Source organism: Ambystoma mexicanum, chromosome 12, assembly GCF_040938575.1.
Source record: "Ambystoma mexicanum isolate Mex_15411 chromosome 12, UKY_AmexF1_1, whole genome shotgun sequence".
In the NCBI taxonomy this organism is placed as follows: domain Eukaryota; kingdom Metazoa; phylum Chordata; class Amphibia; order Caudata; family Ambystomatidae; genus Ambystoma; species Ambystoma mexicanum.
Genome location: NC_090936.1, coordinates 130,302,792 through 130,327,370, shown reverse-complemented (window position 1 = coordinate 130,327,370; position 24,579 = coordinate 130,302,792). Strand labels below are relative to the sequence as shown.

The 24,579-nt window shown below is 44.5% G+C and overlaps 1 protein-coding gene across 6 annotated transcripts in view; it reads right to left on the bottom strand.

The window, feature by feature from the left end:
- Window positions 1–24,579, bottom strand: part of ARHGAP8 (Rho GTPase activating protein 8) — a 664,042-nt gene that overhangs the window by 401,680 nt on the left and 237,783 nt on the right. For 5 of the 6 annotated variants that reach the window (XM_069628159.1, XM_069628161.1, XM_069628162.1 and 2 more), the window contains one exon: window positions 15,124–15,258. The exons of the other annotated variant lie outside the window; for it this stretch is intronic. In XM_069628159.1, coding sequence (XP_069484260.1) covers window positions 15,124–15,258 — 135 coding nt within the window. The remainder of the gene's footprint in view (window positions 1–15,123; window positions 15,259–24,579) is intronic. 6 annotated transcript variants of the gene reach the window in all.

The window sequence follows — 24,579 nt, the reverse complement described above, 5'->3', positions numbered from 1 at the left end:
GCAGTTCTCATGGCTGCTAGACAGGGTAGAGCACGCTGATGTAGCGCAACAGTCAGTGTCTTGGCAGTTGTGGGCAAGTGCCGGGAGGTATGCCTAGTGGGGGTAGTTTTAGCTTTGGAGCCAAGGTATTTGGGGTCAGCGCTCTGTAGGACCGTCTTGTTTTGATGTAGGCTGGCTTCAGGGCAGTGGGGTTGGACTGTTTAGGTCTGATCCAAGTCAGTTGAGATAGGAATGGAAGAGCGGAGGGGGGCACAGGTCTTTGTGAGAAAAGTCTCCAGTGATCGGGATGGGGAGTTTACAAGTGTTAAGAGTGGAGTGGCTCTAGATGGGCTGTGTATGCTGGGTAGGAAGGGGGTAAGGGGTCCTGGTATTGTTAGGCTCTATAATCTACTGGTGGCAGTTGGTCACGCTGGAGGCTGAGAGACTGGCAGCAGTAATGTGATGGGTTGTCTAAGGTATTGTAGACCATCACAATGGTGGGCCATTCAATTAAAATAAATTAATCCTGCACCATTAGCAGCAGTCAGCACAGACACTGAAAAAAGTGACTGCATAGGGCAATCCTATCTGGCAAAGGTGCTTAAGAAATTTGGTTCTTCTGACATTTATTTAGCCTTCTCTCTGCTTTATAGAGTGAAGTTGTGGCTGAGGAGCCTGTGCATGGTGTCTTGTCTAACATCTTCCCCCTATAAAAGGGGATAAGGCAGGGTTGCCCACTGTCAGCTCTTATTTAACTTGTGATCAAACCCATGGTGGCATTCGTTAGGAAAAACGGGGGCATATTGTGGGATGAAGGGCAGTTATTCAAAGATTCTGCTGTCAGCTGATGACTTTCTGTATTTCAATGACTTTCTGCATTTCTGACTAATCCTGAATCATCCGAGTGGCTTTTGTTTGCAATTCTTGGGTCCTTAGGTGCCGTCTACAGGTTGTAAGGAACTTCTGGTGGCAACAGTAAAGACAGACACAAGTAATCACAGTTCAAGGGTGTTTATTAAAAGGGTGCCTAGGAAGGTTGGAAAAATGCCTAATCTAAAGCTAAATCTAAGATGGGAGCACGCTACAATCATCAAATAATAATAGTCCTAGTGCAGTCTTGTCAAATAAAAGGGCCTACACTAAGAAAAACCTATTGCCAATCCTTACGTTAAAATACAAAAGAGTGTGGGATAATGATAACAAGAAAGAAAGAAGTGTATACAAATAATAAGTCAGGATGTGGTAGCCGGGGTTCTCCCTCCAGTTTTGAGCACAGAACAAGGCGGGACTCCAAAGCACAGCACATGCTTGAGCTTTCCTAGCATGAGCCAACAGTTGTGCTCTTAGCTATCAAGGCCTTCGGTGGTTAAGTCTCTTTTCTACAAAAAGTCTCTGGCCTCCGAGGACCTGATGTATCCAAAATAATAAACAAAAGGTTCCTTTCCGCATTTACGCTGGGTGATTACTTTTCACCCCTGCCCCCCCACCCCTCCTTTTCAGGCTCAGAGCCTCAAAAATTCCTAGCAATGTCAAGACCTTCGGTGGTTAACTCTCTTGCTTCTGAGGGGCTAATGTTTAAAATAACAAACAAAATTTCCTTTCGGATTGCACTTGGAGTGATGATTCTTAACCCCTGGTTCCCCGTCTTCCAGGCTCAGACCACTCTCGAATATCAGCCTCCCTGCATCAAGTTCACTATGGCTTGTATTCACACGCTTTTATCAGTGACATTCACGTGCCATTAGGATGATTGCGTCTCACCCCTGGATCCCCCTCTTCTGGGCTTAGACCCTTTTCGAATAGCGGCCTCCCTTGGTCAGGTCCACTACGGTTCTCCTTCACACGCTTTATCCTTTGGCATTCTCAAAATCTTAATGTCTTTTTAAACAGTTCACTGTGGAAATCCCTCTGTCGGGTTCACTTCTGTCAATACACTTGTTTGGGACTTTAGGCTTCGCCCCTTTCCATCGGCATCCCTCCACCGGGTTCACTCTTGCCAACTTTGGCCAATCACACACTTCTTTCTGCTTTCTTACTACATGGGCTTCACTTCTCTTAGCTTTACAATCAACTGCTGGCCAAAGACCTTCGACTGTACAGTGGATTTTACTAGACCCCTGTATGACCACTTGGACCCCTTTCTCGCGCCTTTCCTGAGGCCTTCTGATAACGGTAGTTTCAACAATAGGGTAATCGGGCAGAGTTTCCTGAGTAAGCACCGGCTGTGATAAACCGTTGGCTTTTCTTATCTCTTGAGTTGAGGACGGTACCACGGTGGCAAGTGTCTCTCCCCGCCTTGGTTATCAGCAGAGGAGGGCCCTGTGTACCACTGACATCTGCTGCAACACACGTCATCTATTGTTTGGGTTCATACAATTCCTTCCATGGAGGTTGCGCAGGCCTGGTGTGGAAAAGGCAAGGTCGCATCTCTCCTTGAACCCTTTTGGTTGTGGCCACCTTTCTCCCCCTCTTGAACTACAATGATAGGTTAGCTCTCTCGTCGTGTGGGCTGCCTTGCTCGTATTGTGCTCTCGTGCTCCACCTTTTATCCCTGTGTGGAAGGGAAAGGGCCATCAGGTGTGTGTGATTTTGGTCAATTGCCTGACCCTTGTGTTGGGACATGTCAGGTGAACAGCTCTGGTGTTTGTCCGTCATCTCTCATGTTGTGCGAAAGTGTTAGTGGCAGGAAAGGGGCGGGGGTAAAGTGTTCGAGTATTCTACATGGTAGGATGGGGAAAAGGTGTGATAATAAGATGGATACTGCGTCTCACCCGTCAGTGTTCCACTTTCACTCCCCGAGGACCCCCCATCCAGGTGATCCTCTTGCATTGGTCCACCCCCAGGAACTGGATCTAATAGAGATGGTCGTGTCCTGGCCACCTGGATGACAGATCCCTGTGGACTAGCAAGTGAGACACATTCAGCTTTCTCACAGGATTCAAGACTAATACCTCAAAAGACAGAAGTCTTTCCAATTTCCTGAGCATGCGACCTAGCGATGGCTCCTGGATTATGGAGTTAGTTGGCCAATTACGGGTTCGCGATATCGGAGTATCAGGATTGTTTAGAACATGAAGCTTATTTTGGGAACAAATATGTAGCATAAATGGCATGAGATGATTATTGATTTTAGAAAGTGCGAAAGACTTAACCTGACCTTGTTCAGGAAGATAGAAATGATCAGAAATATAATATGCTGTCCTGCCTGCTACATTTATTTAGTATGCTTTTCCATACTATTAAGGATATTAAGAAAATTACAAAAAAAGGTTGAATACATTTTTGTGGGGAGAAGTTTTACATACAAAAATGCCTTTGTCATCTTAGAGATACATGTGAAAGAAAGTGGATACTCCTTTCTGGATATTGTGGAGTACAACGGAGCCTTTAGCTTGAGATATCTACAACTTTGGACCCGGACACACGACCCCATAGAGCCAAAGTAGGTATGAGGTAATATTATCCCCACCAAAAATGTCACCATATATATGGTTGTGGGGTAAGGCCATAGGTGATATTATTAGTGGGGATCATTTATGGCGTTATTGGGACCCGGGGTTGGGGGGTATCCCCCGCTCCATTAGAAAAAATGATGGGGGTTGCAAGGGTGTCTCCCGCAGGTTCCATGGCTTAATATCACTGCAAAAATATGGCGATCTTTTTGCGAGGATATGAACGCATGGAACCCCGAAGTAGGTATCAATAGAATGAGGGCCAGTCACACAGGGGTCACTTAAGGCCTTTCCATCCACATGAAGACCACTACACACCGACTCACCCCTCCATCCATTACACATGCGCTCAAACATTGAAAACTGGTAGTACCAGTAGTGGTTTATGCTATTTGGGGATGTGTCCCTCAGGATAAAAATCTACAAAAAAAAAATGTTTTTAAAAAAAAGTAATTGGCAGTTTTGACGAAAAGCAGCAGGTAAAGTGAAAATTAGTGATGCTCAGCCTGCTGGCGCTCGGTCTTTGAATACTTAACAGTCAGGTAGAAGTTATGAAGCAAAGCTGAAAAATGTGCTTAGCTCCCTGCACTGCGCTAGGCCGTTCAGGGTTTGCCGTTTCAAATACCCCGCTCTCCAATATTATTGAGATTAGCGCAAATGGATCCAACGCAGAACTCTCTTATATAAATACAGAGAACTAATACAGACTGACGCTGAAAGCAAAGTCTGCAAAAAAGCCTAAGATAACGTACTTTAATTGGCCAATCTAGGTTGCAGTTCAATGGTGATGTGTCCTAGTAGGGCCGGCCTGTAAGAATAAAGATCTATAACGAAGATGCATCAAAAGAGGATAAACCGCTGCCTGTACTGGGCGGTATTATCCAAATTGACCTTTTACAATTGACCTTTTGTCCTAATTGACCTAATAGTGGTCCTAATTGACCTTCTGCACAATTGACCTTTAACTTTATTTTACTTATATATATGTGTGGGGGGGGGCTGGGGTAATAAATAATATAATGGTATTGGGTAGGGGGTTTCAGGGGGTTTTGGATTGTGTGGGAGGTTGCGGGGGGTGTCACCCACATATATGTCCTTATTGACCTTAATTTCACGATCAGTTGTGAAAAGGTCAATTTGTATACATCCTACTGGGCATATATCAAGCTACTGAAAGCAAAACTGGCGCCTATGCACATGTGCTGGAATTGAAGCGCCAGCCTGAGCACTATCTATATATGTTTGGGAAAATGTCAAAGGGGCAGGTTTCTTGTCTAACAGACTGCAATGAATGGAGATGGTCATGTAATCGATTCCGTGCGACTGTCACCATGGAAATGTCGCCATGTAAGTACCATTTATTTCCTAACCCTTTAAAATGCTTTCCCCAAATATTCTAGGAGGGGTATAATTATATATTATTACCTCTGATGCTAGAATATTTGGGGAAAGTGTTGTATTTTCTGATAGACCTCAGAACCGAACTGGATATAAATTTAACTAGGAGCAGTCACACACACCCGACGCAATTGAACGTTTGCCGCCCCTAACTAGACGTTGGACTCCTAAACTTAGCCACATATGTTTTGGAGCTGTTGTAAATGTTCCATGTGATAATTCCGCCGCAAAAATATTGTGATACAAAAATATCGCCATATTTTTGTGGCGAAATTCACAATGCACCCTGCGGGGGACACCCCCGCAATTCCCACTCCCACATAATATCCCCAATAAAAATATTGCCTATGGCGAACCAAACAGCCATATTTACGGCGATATTTTTGGTGGGGATATTAATACCTGATACCGTTGTAAAGTAAGAGGTTACAAGTCTAAGACAATGCAATGCATAGAGATGATGAAAGAAACTGTGTTGGCATTTACCAGTCTGCTGAGGTACTTTCCCACAGACGTCCAACACTCGGCTGGAAGACAAATGTGGTACAACCCTGCTTTAATGAAGCCCAAAAAATAGATAATCAAATACTACAAGGCAATGCAAAGCCCGACCTGCGACTACATGGTTTTGCTGTCAGAGCACAATAGAAACGTGAAATATGTAGTCAAGCGGGAAGCCATTAATGATTTATATGTCTAAAGGATCATCAGTCCTAGATCCATCAAGTGGTTGTGTTGTTGTGTGTCTAGCAGTATTCTCAAAGGCCTTTGTCTTACCAAGTCTATACCCTCCCTGGAGTGTGTCATTTCCTCTCTATAATAATAATATATGGAAATGGAGAGAGATGAAATCAGGCACTTAAATTGTAGCTCATTCGAATACAGGTAAGGTGCTTGATGTGTCAATTTGGTTTAAAGAGCTTTATAAATCCCAAATAAAATACAAATAAAATACAAATAACTAACTATTCACGAGTACTGGGTAAAGATGATCTTGGAATATGGTTCATATCAATGCTAATGTGGTTGACAACTAATTCCCATGAAATTATGATCTATACGAACTTTTCTGGTCAATAAAAAAAATTAAAATACGTGCCTTTTGGTGAGGTCATAGGGCTAATTAGGCCGACTCCTGCATAAATACTAGACAGCACACGAAGCAAAAACGGGGGCACACAAAGCAAAAAGGAGGTACATAGTGAGGATTGTGTGGAACGCGGGTCTGTTTGTAGCACATGCGCAGCCCTTTTCATTCTGTAACCACCGACATGACCATGTGTACTGCAATACATAACAACATAACACGCCTCCCACAAAACAGCGACGAGAAGACTACAACTGCCTTAAACAGGTACCCGATTCTGACTGGTTACCCTGATGTTGCACCCGACTGATGCAGGGGAAATGCCCCGATTATTTTCTTTGTCCCAGTCAGACCTCTGCGGTTCCCATCTTGCCGATTCTTTGTCATCACACACCAATTGGAGTTTGTGGTTTGCAAGGTCAGGTGATTCAAATGGACTGAGGCTTCCCATTCTGAAAAAGCAGTTGTTCCTAGTAATCGCCCAAGTCTCTATTGGCTGCGATCACAGATCCCTTCAGTGGTTCAACGGTAGACTCGTCTTGTTGGCGAGACGCCTTTTCGTTATCAATACATGGTCTCCTCTTTGAATTGAGGGTAAGGCAACACAATGTTTGCTCTTTTTGGCAATGACTGGCACCAGCCTTGGGGCGGGCGGTTGGTAATCCTTTATGCAGCGTCCCATGATGACCTCACCTGGTGCTCGTCCCATTGCAATATGGGGAGTGGTGCAGTAGTCCCCAAGGAATTAATATAAGAATATTTTGATATACCGACCCTACCTTTAGGCGATACAGATCATTTTGTTAAAAGGTGTGCATGGACGTTTCTGCATCCCTTTGACTCAAGGCCACAAGAGGGTGACGCACTGGTTCTTTAGCGACCATCATCACATCATTCAGAATTGCTTCATTTAATGAGGCTCTTGTGCCGAATGTGTGACAGCACTCCTGAGTCATGCCCCTACTAAAGCAACAGTGCTAATGATCGCCCTAACTCTAATGTGTCATTCACCTAGCATGTTTTAAATAAGATTGTTTACATGGAATCAAAAGGACATATTGAATGGAGATTCCCAGTCTGGCTTTGACACCTCGATGCACATGGGCTTAGTGAGCTATATACATGAAGGATAATGGGGATAAGAAGCTTGCCCTTCTTGACATTAGGGAATCTCCCTTACATATTCTTGATGAAGGAGAGGTGGGTCTCATCATGCTTCTGGACTTATCAGCTGCATTGAATACTCTTGAATAAACGTTTGGTGGAGGTGGCCGGAGCGTCAAGCAAGACCATCCACTGGATGTCCTCCTTCCTGGGGGACAGGCATTCCAAAGTGAAAATAGGTTCTCTTGAAGCAGATACATTGCAGTACATGGAGTATAAAGTCCCTCTGGGTTCATGTCTCTCCTCTTCTATTCAATATTTATCTGACGCCTCCTGCATGATATGCGAACGGACTTCGGTGCAAATTATGCGGACAACTCCGATTATCTTCAGTTTGATGGTGAACCGGCGGATTGTCAGTCACACATAGAAGCTATTTTCAATATGTTGATGCATGGATGTGGGACCACTGGCTCTGTCTGGACCCAGATAAAACTGCAATTTTTTTGGTCGCCTCATTGCACATGCTCATTAAAACCATCATAAACATCACCTTGTATTTCCCTTAACTGATTATCCCCAATTGAGAAAAAGTTAGATATTTGGGGATGGTGTTGGATTCTATCATGTCCATGAAGGAGGGGTCTGATGTTGATTTAGATCATTACATTTCTATTTAGTGTTTACTAATCAATTGAGACCATGTTTGTCACAGTGTCCGGTCAAAGGATCGAAAAAAAAGGATCGAATGCCATTTTTTTCTAAACCAAAAGGACCGGAAAAAAAAAGTTTCGAATGCTTTTATATTTATTTATATATTTTTTAGTTTAGTGTGCAAAGAATAGTTTTTTTTTACAAAGGAAAACGGGGGGCTGGAGGGGGAATCCCCCATGCCCCCATAAAAAAAGAAATTAAAAAAAAAGCATTCGAAACTTTTTTTCCTGCACTTTTGGTGTCGAAAAAAAGGCATTCTCTCCTTTTGTTTTAGATACTTGCACCTATAACCGTTTGTCACAGCAACGATGCATTAGGATTGCCTGTGAGTTATTGACTCTAAGCTGAACTATTGCAATGCCTTTTATTTTGGGATGTCTCAATATATGATTGAGTGTTTAGAGTATTTGTTAAACTCTACAGCGAGAAGTCTCCTATAACTCGGGTCCTGGGGTGGCTGCACTGGCCCCCTTTGCGAGTCAGGATTATATTTAAATGCATTACTGTGACCCCGAATGCCCTTTTTGGAGAAATGTAAAAAACATCTGTCCTGGCGGACGTCTTGCTGCCATCAATTTGCTAGAATTCGTTTCACACTACAAATACTGCAACATTAATGAACTAAAGCGGCTCTGCACTGAAATGCTTTGCCAGACGATATTAGCCCGATACATTTCGTTCATGCCCATTTCATCGCAGGCACATTAGCTGGAGACAGGTTTGTTTGCCTACTTGTAACATCTCATTGCAAATATATATGGGGGTGGGTTTAGGTATTTAATTATGGTGGGGGAGATGTGAAGGGTTGCCAGGCCCCCTACCCCCATTTTATTTGCAAATACATTTGTTACAAAATTTTAAAAAATGGGAACAAATCTTCCTCGAGCAAATTGCCACGAACAAACAATGCAGAAATAACCATAGCCTTGGCAAAACTGCACATTCTACTGAATAGGTCATACAATCCAAAAATGGATGAGGTTGTAAGCTTAGCAAGGAAGCCAATGCCTCTACACCACAAGCTTTTAAATGAGGGCTACTTACAAGCACATTTGCATATACATGCAAATCATGAACACTAAGCTTGTATATGTCTTTTCAAAATGATACAGCGCAGGTTGCCCTTAACAGTATGCAGTTATAAAATCGTGGCAAAAATTTCGCCTGTACAACAAATTCATGTCCCCCCCGCTTCCCTTAAATGATATAATGGGTCTGGAGGTTGCGGGGGTGACCCTGCATCCTTTACATGGATTGCGGTAGCAAAACCACAACCTTTTTGCCGTGATATTTTGTGTCCACAGCCATTTATGCCACGATTTTAACACATGGAACCCCCTTAACTTCACTTACATAGGTAATACCGCAGCATTTGAGGGCCACTTGAGAGGCTTCTCAAAAATAATATGGAAGCCTGCACAAGGTGCCTGATCGGAGAGCGTACGAGTCAATTGCGTCTGACGCCAACATCAGGAGGGCTTTGTCGCCGGCTGGGCAGCTTCAATCACAGGCCCCACTGACTCGCCGCATAGACTGTTGATCTTGTTGTATCAAACCTTTGTCCCGTGGTGGTCCAAGTGATCACAGGAGTGTCGTTGAGATCCCTGCTGGAGCCCCCGTTCAAATGTTAGGCAGGGCCATTGCTGGCAGAAGTGGTCCTCCCCGTGAAGCTTTGAGATGAGAAAGCAGATTCTTAGTGGTTGGATGCTAGAGCTGGTGAAATCCCCCAAAAATAAGACGCTCAGCAACATAAGGTGCCATCAAGAATGGAGATGAAAACATAATACAATCATAGCCACCAAACTTCACTAATCAACCAGTATGTGACCAAAGCGGTCTATTGGTAAATATGACGAGCCTTATTGTACTGCCACAGGTGAATATGGCAATTCTCTCAGGGAAATGTAACCTTAACTGTAGAGTTACCACTCAGTCACAGGATCCAACGGGAATGGTGGGATCGTGTGCTGCAACTGCTGGTTTTGACTGAAGCGGAATTAACCCTCTGCGCGGCCTCGGAGCAGGGCCTTCTTAAGCAATTTTGGGGCCCTGGGCACGGACATCTTAGGGGACCCCTTCCACCAAACCAAAGGAATTAAGTGGTCAAGAATATCTGACCGCCCCGCCCCCACCGCGATCACAACCCAATGGTTGATATGCTAGAAGCATGTTTAGTCCCTTTAAGTCCCCTTATCCTCTTCATTCTTGTTCTAATCAGAATGATAAACAAGTACCATTTGAAGGCCAACATGATCAGTCTAGGAAAAGGTTACTTCTGTTCTTGCACAGATACAGGAGACTTTTTATCAATAGCATCCAGGAAGGTATGCAGCCTGTAGTATTAATGCAGGACTCTATGTAAAAGGTACATGTAACCCAAGAATAGACAGAACTCACATTTGCTGCCTCACAGAACGCAAACGTGCTCAAGCATGGATAGAGGAGAGCAATTAGGAGGAAGGAGAAATCTACACATACCATAGCATGCATAGTGATGCAGATTAGATGCTACCAGGAAGGTTGTCTGTATCCAGACAGATTATAAGTGGGACATGGTTTTCAAATAGTGTTGCCATTCGAGATCAAAAGAACATGTGCCGGGGGTTTGCAATATATCAAGGCTCACTATTACAGTGGAAGGAACACTATAGCCAGTGAAACCATGAGTGAGGCTGCTTTGAAGATCATACCTTGAGAAGGAAATCACTCTGAAGGGCTAACAATTTTGAAAGGTTTAGGGACTGGCAATTTCTAGAGGCTAGGCAATACAAGATTCAGTTAGATGCCCAACATTACACAAACATGGTTAAGGGGTGAATCTGGGATTTGTGCCAACTCTGCAGCTTGTGCATTTGAACACTTTCAATACCAGTTCTTACCTTGAACTAAAATAATCTCATTTTATAAAACTGACTTGGAAAGTACACCAATCACATTACCAAACATGAACATTAAAAAAAAACAAATAGTATAGAAGGGTGTAACACAGAATGATTCCAGCTTCATTCTCTCCATCATCAAGAGAAGTATATAAGTACCAGCATACCAATCAGTGTGATTTAACAGATTTAATCTGGGTTGGTCTTTTGTATTTTAAAGCTTTACATACTTCCAAAACACTAGCTTGTAAAATTGTCATTTATAAACGTGCAGAAAAACCTTTGACTTTCACAAAAATGCAAAGTGTTTTTTGTTTCAAATGAGCAGACTTTAAAATATGCTTGCCCGAGTCCCGCACCATTTGGTCTGCTCCCTTCTGTCTACCACCCCTTCCACTGAAATGGCCTACATAAGAAGAACGATCAAGTAATGGACTAAACGATGCCACCAGGTGCGAGAAGGCAAACGTCACAGAAGACAGTACAGTAATGTATGATATATTAGATGATTTGACCAGGATCACTGTATTGTCTGCTGGCAAGTCAGAATACAAGCATGAATGCTTTGGTTCCAAATTTGAATACTTATTAATATCTTGGACTAACAGTTTATGCTCATCGTTAGAGGTGATTGCCTAGGTTTTACAATGCCCCATCTGAATAAACCAATTTCTAGACCTTCACCATAAGGATGACATGTTCATTTTTATTGCAACCCCCATCTGGTGCAGATACATTGCAGATAATAGCGCCTGTTGTGCTGCATATGCAGGCAGGTTTATAAACTTCAGACATAGGAAAGGCTCAGCCAGCCTTGCAGGAATGTGCTATTCTAATCTTGCCTAAGAACACATATCCCTGCAATGTGTGCTTAACACACTGAGCTAACATTTGAACCATTTTGGTACTCAATTTATCAATATGCATTTCAAATTTGGCTATTGCACATGATCAACATAATTCCCACAGGAAGGAAAGAATGCTACAGGAGTTGTGCCGCAAGGAACACAGAAACCATACATACCACAGTGAACAGGGGAGCGACTTATGAATTTCCCAGGGGGGGGGGGGCCAAATACAGGAAGTGACATCACCGGCAGTTATAGGACCACAAATATGCATGTAGTCGCCAACTTGGTGCAACGGCGCGCGGCGGGGGGTGGAGGCGCGCGCAGCGCAGAACAGTGGAAACATTGGCTAGCATGTACTGCATATACTAAAGTCAAGTAAGAAGGAGATTTAAGCCTTCGAGTTGCATTCTAGTAGGCCATCACTGCCCCTACTCCACCCCTCTATAATCATCCAGGTTGTAGTAGCCCTCAAAAGGCAAAGCAACACAACTAGGATGGGAGAACGAAATGCCGTCCCATCCTGTGAGTGTGTCAAACGTCAGAGCAGAGACTGTGCGTGTGCCTCCTATCTTGGAGCACAATCTCACTAATTTGGTGCAAATCTCTAAAGTGGGAGCATGGGAATCCCCTGCGTGTGCGTGGGCTGCAGACCCCGGATGACATGCTCACTTCTTCAGCGAGCAACTCTGGCCAAGGCTCTTTGGGCAAGCATTCAGGATGGGTCTCACACCTATAAACAGTGTGATATATTGAGTGGGAACCTCACTCCTTCGAGCATAGTATCAACCGTTGCTGGTAATCTCACAACTGAATGTACAGTTTCACTCTTGGTCATCTCAGTGACCCCATGTATATTAATGTAGTCAGTCTCCCATCTGGGAAGACAATTATATTTCTGTTAAAACACTCTGAATTGTCACTCCAGTTTTCTCCATCTATAGATCCATACCATATTCATTCAATGTGTGTGCAGTGGTGATAACTTGTGTCTGAGAGAGCTCATTCTTTCATTCAGGAGAGATAAAGGGGTAACAACCCCCTGTATGTGGGATCAGGCTCATTTTGCCGCATGGTCCCTCCAGAAGGAGTGAGCAGGTTTTAAGACCCTGCTGATTCTGCTGTCCGACAGGCTCGAGCCCTCTATCCCTTGCCCCATCACGGCTCCCAACATCCTGAGCGGCAGCTTATGGACAGCAGGCAGCTCAGGACATGCCCGTTGCCAATTGAATGTAGACAGATCTACTATTTAGACACTGGGAGAGAGCCATGAATCCACAATGGTGGTGAAGAAGCACTCAACGTACAGAACACAATGGTATAGCGTTGCAGTCCGGCTGAGAAATAACAAATCTGAGCATGTGAGCAGTAGGCTGGATCAGTGCTGGCCCATAAAAGGTGTAGAAGCCTCTATGAGAAGTGGCAGTACTGGCCCAACGTTGAGAAGTGTAGTATTTTCACATTAACTATGCTTAAGAACTTTGGGTTATTGAATAGTGCTGCTACATTCTGAGTAACTCCACCCCTTTAAATATATGAACTCTTGTATAACCACGACAGTGTTGAGTTATTCTGATGATGACAGACTTGCTCAATAGTTCTGGTTCTGTATCATTAAATGTACTTCAGATCTTTAGAGTATCGGAAGGATAGCTCAGGGACAATGTGCTCGCCTTGGAAGCAAGACGACAGAGCAACACAGGTTCGATCCCTCGGTCCGCGCAACACAGGTTCACTCCCTCGGTCCGCGCAACACAGGTTCGCTCCCTCGGTCCGCGCTTAGAAACCTCTTGATAGTACTGGCATTATAAATAACCAATTAAAATAAAAAGAAATACATCTGTTCAGAAGTGCTGGGGCCTTGTCAATAAGAGTATAGCAGCTCAACTGAGAGGTGCTGATGTTGTCCCATTAAAAGTATACCAGCCCCACTAAGATGAACTAGCATTGTCTCAACAAAAGCACAGTATTATCGCTGAGAAGATTATAGAAGCCCTGTTACAGCAGTACTGTCCCATCAAGAGTAAAGCCAGCTAACGGAGTACCAGCATTGCCCCATTTCAAATATGGCAGCTCTACTAGAAGAACAAGTTACTTTCTTACCTGGTAACGTTCTTTCGATGGGATGGTCCGACGACGTATTCCATATCTATGACATGTAATCACCGCAGCACAGCTGCGGTGATTACATGTCATAGATATGGAATACGTCGGAGGACCCAATCCCCTCGAAAGTGCTGGCTCATACGCCTCGCTCCCCGCCCATAGCATTCACCCTCACCACGTGCACACTCAGAAACATGCAAACAGTCTCATTTGCCCGATCCCTGCCCCTGCTCCCTGCCCCCTCCCTCGCTTTGCATCTGTACCTCCATTTCTAAAAATCCTTCTGGGTTGGGTGTACCTCTACATTTGTTCACCTCTCTTGCCAAGAGGGGTGCACAGATGTACAAATACACCCAACCCAAAACGATTTTTAGAAATTGAGGGACAGTCTTGTTTTGCATCTGTGCCTCCATTTCTAAAAATCCTTCTGGGTTGCGTGTACCTCTACCTCTGTTCACCCCTCTTGCCAAGAGGGGTGCACAGATGTACAAATACACCAAACCCAAAACGATTTTTAGAAATTGAGGGACAGACTTGTTTTGCATCTGTGCCTCCATTTCTAAAAATCCTTCTGGGTTGGGTGTACCTCTACGTCTGTGCACCCCGGTGCACAGATGTAGAAGTATACCCAACCCAAAACGAGGGGACAGATGTAAAGCAAGAACCTCTTGCTTTGCATCTGTCCCACAATTTCTAAACATCGTTTTTCCCCGGCTTTAACCCGGGCCGCCAGAGAGAGACACAGTATCGATGGCTCAGCCCCGACTTCATTCTGCTGAGGGTGGGGGGGCGGGCCCCACAGCCCCCTGTACTCGGCGCCCCTGACAGTGAACATGGAAAGCATTACATGATGAATTGATCGCGGCAGAATGTACTTGCCAGACAGGCAATAGGTTTAGAGCCTCAGCACCATGCCATAAAATATCATGACGTGTGCTATTTAAGTCTTGTGAACAAAGGAGTCTTACTTGTTCAGATCAGGAAGCTTTGTGGGTCCCCCTCCAAGGTATGGGCCCTGGTCAAGTGCCCCTTTTGCCCTCCCATAAAAACGTCTCTGCCTCGGAGGCCTCCTTTCACCGTTCCCTTCTGTAGACCAAGGGAGGGTTTTGAAATAAACACACTATTCTGCCGCCCGGATGACTGGCAGAATGATGCTGAAGCCCTATTGCAGGGGATGCCATGGGCTCACTGTGCAGTCGCTCTCCCAGAACGTCCTTGACGCTCGGCCCTTTGCCTAATAACATCATGTAAACTCCCAACGCAGTGAGGGCTGCGATTCTAGCGCTGTTGTTGCTAAGCACTTCTGCTGTGAATTATTGCGCACTCTCGTAAAGTCAAGATCTATCTTCACACGTAATCCCTGTGTAAAAGACGGCGTCATGGCTCATTTCTGTATAGTAAACCTCCCTCCCCGCAAAAAAAGAATCGGAACTAAGCATTGCTGCCAAACTGCAAAAAAAGGCCGGACCTCAAAACCCTGGCCGGCATGAAACATGAGATGGAGGAAAGTGATCCGACTGCACCGTGAGGTGTTTACTGGAGTGTCTGGCACCTACCTGCCACTTGTATGATGTTATGCCGCGCCACGTCATAATAAGGGTGATGAATGCTCAGATTCGCATCTTCGCCCGTCACCGGGGCAGAATTCTGTACTCCCAGTACTGCGAAGTCTTCCTCATCTTTTTGCAATTCTGGAGGGTAAAAAAACGTATTTTTTTTTCTAACATCAAGCGAAAACAACAGCTCTTTCGTGACAAACGAGTTCGATATTCGAAAATCCACTGTGCCTGGAGTAAAAGGGTTAAATTGCTTTTACCAAAAAAACGATTGATGTCTGCAGCAGAAAGGCTGGCCGCAGCGCAACCCATGTTGCGTCCATGTACACGTGTAACACTTGCATTCCCCTTAAGGCCTTTGTTTTCATATTTTGCAATGCTAGCAGCGGTGCCGGGTTCAGGGCAGGGCTGCCGGGGCGACCACCGGGTGTGCATTAGCAGCCCCCCGCCACGCCAGCTTGGGGGAGTCTCTCAATGGCTCCACTGAGCTGGCTTGGTGGGAGAAGGAGCGGCAGGCGCCCTATTGAAGTTAAATGCGCCCCGTTCTTGTGCTGGCGCCAGGATTTCCAGCGTGGGAGGTGGGCGCCTTTAATAACAATAGGTTGCTTATGCTTTCCCCATCAGCACCCTATTGAGCTTATTAGCTCCCAACCAGAGCAGGCAGTTTTCATTAGAATAGGGTACTGATGCTTTTTAATCAGCACCCTGTTGAGGTGATGATCTCCCCGCACCTGTGCAGGAGCAGAGAGTTAAACAAAATGTGCCCCCCAGCCCCTTGCAGCCCCACAATCCAGCATGGACCAGGGGCCACATATTTCTTTCACTGTCCGGGGCTCCGCCGCCGCTAAGGCAGACACTGGCAAGCAGAGTGCACCAGAGTGCGCATTTCCTTCAGCTCTCCCTTGCTTGCTAACTAGGTATATAAAGCCCTTCAATGCATTGCCAACTGTCTACTCATTAACAGCAGCCCTTTTCAATTTCCAAGAAGAAATGATTTGCTCTCTTTTGAGGGAACTCTGGTTCTCTGCCAGAGCTCGTGAACATACAACACAAGAGGGACCTCCTTGAAGTAGAGCAGGTCATCATGGCGGAAGCTCTTTTATAGTGAGTCATATTCAAGAAGCAAGTGGAAATATGAGTGAATGAATGTTGCCTATAGGCTCTTCATTTTGTTTCATTACTGCTTGGTGCTTTTACAAATATGTGTGTTGCATTGTATTTTGTGTTCATATCCTCGTTTAGATTTATTTTGCCACGTGCAGTGATCATTTTGTGAACATTTTTTGTTATTAGAACCTTTCTTTTACTGGTCTATGGCTGCCACTGCTAATGTGGTTACAAATAAATTAATAATGCGTCAAATCCATACCAACCAACTGTTCTAGGATGAATTGCATTTTATCTGGTGTTATTTTTTATAATTTTATAATTTTGCACTGCACTGAAGGTACAGTATGGCAGCTGCTACAATAAGGTGGTGTGGGAGTGACTTAACTGCAGCGAGCAGCTTCGTGCGATCATGGGCACATTGTACATTCAGAGCTCTTGTATGGAGGGCAGGAAGGCAGGGAAGGGGCCCTTGGAGACTGATATTTCCTTCGGAGTGCAGCCTTGTAATCCCGGGCAACCACCTCAAGACTTCGCTCTTGTAATCCACAAGGAAATAAAAAACCCCAAAAAACAACAAAAAATAAGTAGTCATGGGAGATAGAGCGGCTCATTGCAATGCACCCCTATGATCTTCAGCAGGAGAATAGTGTGAGCTCTTGCGGTCTATGCGGAGGGAAAATATAAGCTATCCGCACTGGGAGATAAAAGGATTAATTACAGCACAGCTTTGTTTGATCCAGGTCAAGCAGTGTGTCATGAGATGTGTTTCACCAGGGGAGTAAAGACAAGGAACCGGCACACGGAGGTGATTAGGCTCAAGGCAGATCGGCTGTGTGATCTTTGGTGAACCGTACGCTTGGAGGTTTCTGCTGCTACCGTGAAATCTTACCACCGAGTCTTTACCACTGTGATTTTCCCTGCTGTGAGGCTTTGACACCGATTTCTGTTACTGTGAGGCTTTGACGCCTTGATTCTTTCTACTGTGGAACTTTGCCCCATTGATGCTTTGCCACTCATTTGTTTTGCTACTTTGAAACTCTGGCACTTTGACTTTTTGGCACTGTGAAATCCTGACACTCTGAATTCTGCTGCTGCAAGACCTTGACGCTTTCATTTCTATCCCTTGAGACTTGGCCCCTTTTGGATTCTGCCATTAGGATACTCAGCTACCTTGATTCTTTCCACTACAAGACTATGAAAACGATGCTCTTCTCCTGATCCTCCCCTCTACTAATCACACATGACTGCATGATTGTATGAATATAGAACCTGCAAATCTATATATAACCTGTGCTTAAATTGTATAAATGTATAACTTGTAAATGTATACCCTACCTGTACTTTCCCATGTAACTAAGTGGCCCGCAAGTAAGAGCACTGCGATGCTCAAGGGCTGCTTGTGTGCTATACAAAGGTTAAAAATAAATAAATAAATAAATAAATAAATAGTTCCCTCTGAATCTTGCTACTGTGAAGCTTGGCCACTCAGACCATCCTACTACTGTGAAAAGGTACCACAATTACACTACACCATCTTCAACTTTACACTTTGAACCTGCTTCTCCTTAAACTTTGCCACTGTGAAACCCTGTCACTTCATACTCCCATTTCGAGATTTTGCCAATTTCATTGCACTACCCACTTGAACATTAACGCGGTTAGCTCTGCCACAATGCCATCTCTGCATAGTCTGCCGGGAAGGATAGTCCACGTGCCCCCTGGACAGACCGCCCCCTCAAGAACATTCTGCCTCCCAGGATAGTTTACCCCAAGGGATAGTGTTCTCCCAAGGTTAGTTTGCCCCCCAAAGATAGTTGTCCCTCTCAACAATGTACCCCCAAGGATAGCTGGTCCTCGAAGAATTGTTTACCGCCACCAAGGACCGGTTGCCCCCACTAAGATAGTCTTCCCCATCACCCCCACTGGATAGTTTGCCCCCCGGGAGAGTTGGCCCACCTGGATAGTCCACCCCAGAATAGTCTGTCCCAAGAACAGGCTACACTTCCCCCACTAAAACACACTGCACCCCAAGAATGGGTCACACCCCACGATTAGGATAGGTCGCACCCACCTCCCCAAGAATGGGTCACACACTACCCCAAAGAATAGGTTGCACCCCTCAAGAATTGTCTCCCCAGCCAAGGATAGTTTAAGGATAGTCCAGAAATAACCAAAACGAACACGGCTCAAACAAATACGTCCACTGAGATGCCAGTCGACAAGAAATACTAACCAAGGAAAAGATGACACTGCTCATAAAACCCATGCACCTCGACATCAAGAGCTACATCATATAAAAACTTGTGAAAAACTAGACAGAAATAACAAAAAAATATATAATCACGAAAAACAGATAGTCAAAACAAGAAGCCTACACCCAACCAGCAATCATGTAATGCACTCGGTAAAACAGCGGTTCAAGAATGGGAAACATGAGAATAAACCAGATGGAAGAAGACCAACAAGCTCTAACCACCTTGCCGGGGAGCCAAGTAACACCGACAATCTTCCGAAGACACCTCTTTCCGGACGAGAGCCGCTTTGCAAAAACAACACCAAAATCAATATACTTATCACGCTGCCTACTTACCTACTACCCAAGCAACCACCAACGCCATAAACCTACAAGAAGGGATGCTGAAGACACAACAAAAAGACCCAAAGCTCACAGAAACTTAATGGAAAGAATGGTACTTAGCACCCCATTCATCACAGAAAAACTGGCAAGACTCAGAATCAACCAGATCAGACAGACAACCATGAAGAGAACATCAATCCCGAATGCAACTTTCTAGTTCTACTCAAAGAAGAAACAGCGGCAACAAACCCCAATATAGAACCTAAAAGAAAATTAGACCAAGACTAAATCAAACTACAAACACCACTTTCAAAGGATCAAGAAAACCCAGAAAACTAAAGGATCCATTGCAAGCTAGTGAACGCCAAATCAATGTCTAAACATACCACAGAAATCTACGAACTCCTGAGTGAGGGAGGAACAGACATTCTATTCCTTACCAAAACATGGCTAACAAAATTTCAAGAGCATCGCAAACAAATCCTTGCCCAACTACTTCAAACTTAAATAAGCATACAGAAACGGAAAAAAAAAGGAGGCAGCGGCCTCGGCATTGCATACAAAGATCACCTAAAAATGACAACAGCACCACTACTAAATGTCCCAAACAGTGAATCACTCCTCCACCTAGACTTGGACCAGAAAAACTAATCTCTCATTCCTACTCTTTTACAGACAACCGGCAAACTACCCTGCATTCATGGACACATCTATGGAGGCCATCATCAACACTGCTATAAAATGTGATAACCTAATCACACTAGGAAACTTCAACATTTGGTATAAAGAAGAAAACCCTCTTCTAAATTGCTAACAAATCAACTGGCAACAATGCACCTACAGCAACTGGTGAGGGGAGCTACCCACATGGCAGGACACACCCTAAATGCAATCTTCTGCAAAAGAAATCTTGTTACTACGGCACCCCCAATACAGATCCTATGGAGTGACCACCTCATAATACCATTCGTGATCCGCCCGCCAACATGAATACAAGCGAACCCCCCAAAATGCCACCCAATTCTGAAGAGAAACTGGGAATCCATAAACACTACGGACCTAAACACCAGACTGGAATTCATAAAACCACTGATCGCCATCTTGAACTCGACGCACATCTAAGAAAAAAAACAGAAAATTAAAAAAGTATTGCTAAAACGTTTGCTGACATTGCACCAGAAAAACCATTCACCCCTTCACAAATGAAACCAATTGCAAGATGGTTCACACCTCACCTTAGAGAGCTGAAAAAAGAAAACAAATTGGAAGAAGAATGGGGGAAAAACTACAGCCAGAAAATGTAATAAATACATTTAAACAGAATTGCATACGAAAAACAGATACAGATCTGGAAAGCAGAGATCATCAAAGCAAACAAACTATACTAGACTGGACATACCAGAAATTCACCCAACACCAGAAAGAGATGTTCAGTATCATTGTATTGTAGTTATATATAGCGCCTTTTCTTATTACTATGGTCTATGGTCTTAACACGCTTGTGGTGAGAACACCCTCAGGGACCGCAGTACAGAGTATGGGAACATTCTCATGAAGGCTTAGCATGCATGTGTGCATTTTGGCCAAGATAAGGAATTAGGTGGGCTGGCCGTGCTCCGGTAAGCAACCCAAGAGATAAGGCATGTAGACAGGTGCTGAGGGATGTCAGGAGAGTGCATGAGTGCAGAAGACGCTTTGTGGGCCCAGATGGACCGAATTGTGTCATAGGTCATCATTGTATTCTAGTGGCAAAGGTGTTGAGTCTTAGTCTAGTGTAAGGAGGTGAAAGTGTTATGTGCCCAGCTAGGCCCAATTTGTCATTGGTCAAAGCTGCATTCTGGTGCGTGTGTGTGTGTGTGTAACTAACCATGCCTGTGGCAGATGTCTGAGGTGGTGCGTTTATACCTACCTTGAGGCTCGGATGGAGCTTTGTTATCGGCACCACTGTTCGGTCAGGTTGTCTGTGTGAAAGTGTCCTCTAGGCCCACAGGCCGGATCACTGTAATGGGTCTTCTAGTCATGAACAAGCTGCGTGATGGACCGGTTGTCTTACTGTCTTCTAGGTGTGATATATAGGCTATCTGCTTATCTTTTATTGTAATTCACTGGCAATACTCATACATATAAACGCAGTAGACCGGCTAAAGTCCAGGGTCTTCTAGGTGTAAGGAGAGAGGTCAGTGCGCAGGATAGGGCATCCTAATACCAGGTTCAAGTAAGGGAACAATGTCTCAAGGCTTAGAATGGGTGTGAGCTTAGGCCACGGTACACAGTTAGGCTGGCTGGCTGTGCTACAGTGGGCCTTCTAACATGTCGGGAATGTGGAAGGGTTCTGAGGGGGCCCCGAGTTTGTGCGATAGGAGTGGGTTTGTTCATATGTCTATTTTGCTGTGTGTGAGACAGAGCTCTATTATCAGAAACATGGCAGCATGGCCACCTATCTTTGGAGCCCACCAATGCACCATGGGTGTAGTTAACGGTAAATGAGGCGTTCAAAACGAATCCAAGTGACCACCGCCAAGAAACTATCATAACTATTCCCTTGTCCATAGTTGCAAGCATGCCTTCCTTTGCCCATCTCCTGGCAATGCAAGTGGAGGCTACTGGGTATGATGTGTTGTGGCAGCAGGTACCCCATCTAAAAGTTGAGGATTATTCTTATGGTAATGTCAGAGGAACAATCATGAAGATATATTGGTTGCAAACAAAGACATTATTGCAACTGCCAGACAGCATCAAGCTCCAGTTGGAACGTGCATGCAACCTGGGAACTGTAATTCCACCTCTGGTGAAACTGTGGTCTATGTTCCACTTCAAAGTATTGTCACCATCTCTGTGGGTGTTTTGCAGCCTTCATTTTGCCACATTTGGGAGGAGCTTGTGGATGCCTATCTGCAGCACATTGGCAAATACATAAAATACCCTGAAGGCAAAATCGAACGGTTTAGAATTGCCAATTTTCCTAACATGGTAGATGCGTTGGACTGAACACACATCCATCTTGTACCAGCACGAAGGTGTGAGCAGATATTCTGAACTCATGAAGTACCATACTCTATAAATGTGCAGTTGGGTGTGCGCAGTGGACTTAACAATTATGCACTGTTTTTTCAAATTACCCCAGCTGAAATGACTCCTACATGCTCCCTAGCAGTACCATTGATGCAATAAGGAGCTGTAACCACAGGAACGTGGATTAGCGCTTGGGTAAGTGGAGCAGTAGAGAGTGATGTGTGGTCCTTTACTTATCATGTCGGAATCCCACTCTACAAGGGACAGCGTCTATCAACTCCAATCATGGATATTGACACCCATCCACAATGAATAATGAATGCACTTGCAGAAGCATGCCCTATTGTGATGTTGTATTGTACGTTTCGCAACCTTGGCATAAACCAAAGTGTCACACTCCCATCTGCCTGCAATGAAGATTAAGAGGGAGAAGAAAAAGCGGAAGCAGAAGTAACTGACAATAGTAACAGAGATGGGTGTGACCGAAAAGAGACTGACAATGCGGCATGTGGCAGTGAACAATGTTTTTTATTCAATTATACCTTACATCTTCAAGAACAGCGCAAGTAACCGCACCATAGGTGCGCATGAAACAGTCGAACCAGAAGCACCCATCCCATGGCTGCGGAAACAAATGTTCTTGCTAAGTTCCAACTATATTTGTAAGTGTCATACAAATTTGCATTAAGCAACTTTTTTGACATGTGTGGCTATTTGTGTTTCTTTTCTACCACACTATTGAAAAATCCTAGAGCGTGTAATTTTCAACCAACTCCCCGAGTTCTGAGACACACAACCTCCAGGATCCTCTTCAATCTGGCTTCCAACCTCTGCACTCTTCTAAGTCAGCAACTACATCTCTTCCACTCGTCATGCTAACCGTTCATCTATGGTCATTTGTTCGAATCAAAAGATTCGAATAGCCAAAGTTTCGAAACAAAAGTTTCAAAATCAAAAGCTACGACATGCTATGTTTAACATGGAAAGTGCTTTTCGTTCGAAACCAATCCATTGACAATAGTCATGGATTGGTTTCAACTGAAATGCACTTTTACATGTTAAAAGTAGCATTTTACTGCCTTTTTCTTTGTAACGTTGAAAAGTTACATGGACCTGTCCAGTGCTGAAATTGCAGGACTGAACAGCTCCATATAACGTTTCAAAGTGTTTTGTGTATATTGGCATTTAAATGCTTTTATTTTTTACTTTGAAACGTTACATGGAGCTGTCCAGTCCTGTAATTTCAGCACTGGACAGCTCCATGCAACGTTGCAAGGATTTAGTGCATATAGGGGGGTTCCCACCCCAGCCCTCCCATCCCCCACGCCACCCTCCCACCCCCCAACCTTAACCCAAGCCCCAACCCTAACCCAAGTTTCGAAAGGCAAACTTTAGAATTTTTTTCGATCAAATTGTCATTCGAAACTTTTGTATTTTGAAAAAAAAAGGATTCGAAAGTTTGCCTTTCAAAACGTTTCTATTCGAAAAAATTACCGGACCCCTTATTCTCCTCAATCCCTGTGCTGCCTTCGATACTGTAAACCATTCTGACCTTCTCTCCACACCATCTCTCCTAGGCATCATTATTCTTACGACACTGTCCATCCCATTCGTTCAACTGCCTCCGCTCAGTCCTTTATAATTATCCTATATGAAAATATATAAAATGTACATGAAGAAACCGGCAATGCCGAATCCAAGCAGGAACGCACAGGTAGGCAAATGGGGCCTGGATGATTTTTGGAGAATACATGAAGGTGCTGGCTAGAGAAATTAACAACAAATAAGGGTACAGAGCAAATGGGTAACGCCACATAGGAATTATTTTCAAGTGCAACTAAATAAGGTTTTTTCAAAAACAATATTTGTGGTCGATCAATAAAAGGCCAGAATCTGACAAGTTTTCAGTCACATTTTTACAAAATAGTGGTGCCCCCAATTCCAAAACCCCCAACAGATGTACAACATGCATTCAGACATGGAGGGAGATATACCAGGCTTAATGAGTGAACCCAGGATCGTTCTAGTCCTCAAGCCTGGAAAAACCCTAAAACTCTGCCATTCCTATAGGCCCATTAGCCTTTTGAATGCACACATCAAACTATTCACCAGAATCGATGCAGATACGTTAGAGAAGGTTCTGCCCTCGCTAACAGACGGAGATCCCTAATCGCTGCTATGGACTCTCAATGCTGAAAGGACTGATGAGGTCCAGCCAGACCGAAACACGTGTCTGGGGATGCTGTTGGTACTCTTGTTCAGAGGAGAATTGCCTAGCATTTCGGTGCTGGACTGCCCCAGGGCAGGTCAAAGACTGATATATTTGGGATATTTCTTCTCTGTGAAAGATAGTGAGCTAAAGACTCTGGGTAAGTCCCTCGTAACCAGGACTAATGTCTGGCAGAGGGACTCCCAGGACCCCCCTTGTCAATTCACTACCGTACTAAGGCAAGTCAAGTGGCCCACTGGCTGTCCCCCCTCCTAGGTGCAGTGCAGGCTGGCCGGGCCGGCATGGGAGGATGACTTGCACTGAGCAGCCCATTGGCTGCCTGGCATTTTTTATTGGCCTTTGATAGTCCCCAAGCCTGATCACTGCTAAGGTACTTTGAAACATGACTCCGCCTCTGTCATGGCTTCATCCAAAGCAGTAGGAAAGATGATGGCCTCCAGGGGCCAAATGAAAACTCATTTTTGGGGCTCCGAACCGTGACCCAGGTCTTATTTTGTGTTCTCCTAGGTGCCACTGACTACTTCAA